This window comes from Emiliania huxleyi (assembly GCF_000372725.1).
Source record: "Emiliania huxleyi CCMP1516 chromosome Unknown EMIHUscaffold_202, whole genome shotgun sequence".
Lineage (NCBI taxonomy): Eukaryota > Haptophyta > Isochrysidales > Noelaerhabdaceae > Emiliania > Emiliania huxleyi.
In genome coordinates, this window is record NW_005200580.1 from 90,499 (window position 1) to 91,670 (window position 1,172).

The 1,172-nt window shown below is 72.6% G+C and overlaps 1 protein-coding gene across 1 annotated transcript in view; it reads left to right on the top strand.

Moving 5' to 3' along the window:
• EMIHUDRAFT_113901 (hypothetical protein) overlaps nucleotides 1-738 on the top strand; it is a gene marked incomplete at both ends in the record, with an annotated part of 1,721 nt that extends 983 nt beyond the window's left edge. Inside the window, one exon of the mRNA XM_005781389.1 lies at nucleotides 701-738. Coding sequence (XP_005781446.1) covers nucleotides 701-738 — 38 coding nt within the window. The remainder of the gene's footprint in view (nucleotides 1-700) is intronic.
• Nucleotides 739-1,172: the final 434 nt, after the last annotated feature.

A 1,172-nucleotide genomic window follows, 5' to 3' on the forward strand; every position in this document is an offset into this window, starting at 1 on the left:
CTCGCCTGCCGCCCTCGAGCCGCGACAGCCGGTGCCGTGGCCGGCCCGCCTTCGAACATGAAGGGGGGACGGCCTCATGCCGCCTCACCGCGCGACGCGGCGGCCGGCCGCCACCTCAAAGGAGGCCTCTCGCGCTCAAAATACGTGCGAGGCACCTGCCGAAGGGGGTGGGGTGGTCGGGCGGTCTAGGGGAAGGCGTCTCCGGTGGGTGGGCGCCGCTCCTACAGCGCGCGGGGCGGGGAGGCCGACTGCGGCGGTGATACGGTCGCGCGCGCGGGGCGTGGAGGGCCAGGGAGGTGGAATCCGGGGCGGCGGAAACCTCCGATTTTTTGCAGTTCTAATTAGCCCGAGGCTGGCCGGAGAGGATTGACCGGTCCGATGTTTGTTTTTCCGTTGCTCCAGCCGGCCAGCCGTGCCTACGGCGAGAAAAGGAGCGTCCGACCCGGTCCGATCTCGCGCTCCAGCGGGAACGCCGAGCGCCTCGGACGCCAAGCGGAAACGGCGTTCCGAGGCGGGGCGCGGTGGCGATCACCGGTCGGCGCCTTCGCGGCCGGCCGGCCCGGTGGGTCGCCACGGCACATGCGCCGCGCGCCGTCGCCAGGCCCCGCCGCCGCCCCGCCAGAGCAGCGGCGAGATGGGAGGCGGTCGGCGGGTACCATCGGCTCTTGAGCGAGCTTTCAGCTCACTTTGACGACGCTAGGAAAATCAATTCGTGGAATCCAGTTCGAGATGCAGTGAGGCGGAGCCTACCCTGACACCACCAGCGAGCGCGTGTTTGACGGCCGCTCCATCGCACCTGGTGCCCACATACTCAGCACACGAATTCATCTTCGTCGGAGTCTAATAGAGCGTGTCGCGCCCCGCACGCCCGCGCGAAGGGTGGCCCACGGCGGGCGCGCTCACGCTTGGCCGGCGGCGGCGACCGTCGCGTTGTGCGCCGCCACGGCGGCGGTGACAGCCGCCTTTGCCGCGACACGGGCAGCAGCGCGGGCGGCGGCCTCGTCCGTCGGCGTCCTGGCCGCGGCCAGCGCGGCGTCGGCGGCCTCGAGCGCGGCGAGGGCACCCTTGGCCCCAGCCGCGGCCTTGCGCAGCGCTTGCGGCGCCGGGGGGCCCGCCGGGCCGGGGTGCGGCGCGGCCGCCGTGCAGCGCGTGCGTCACGGTTTGGATCTCGA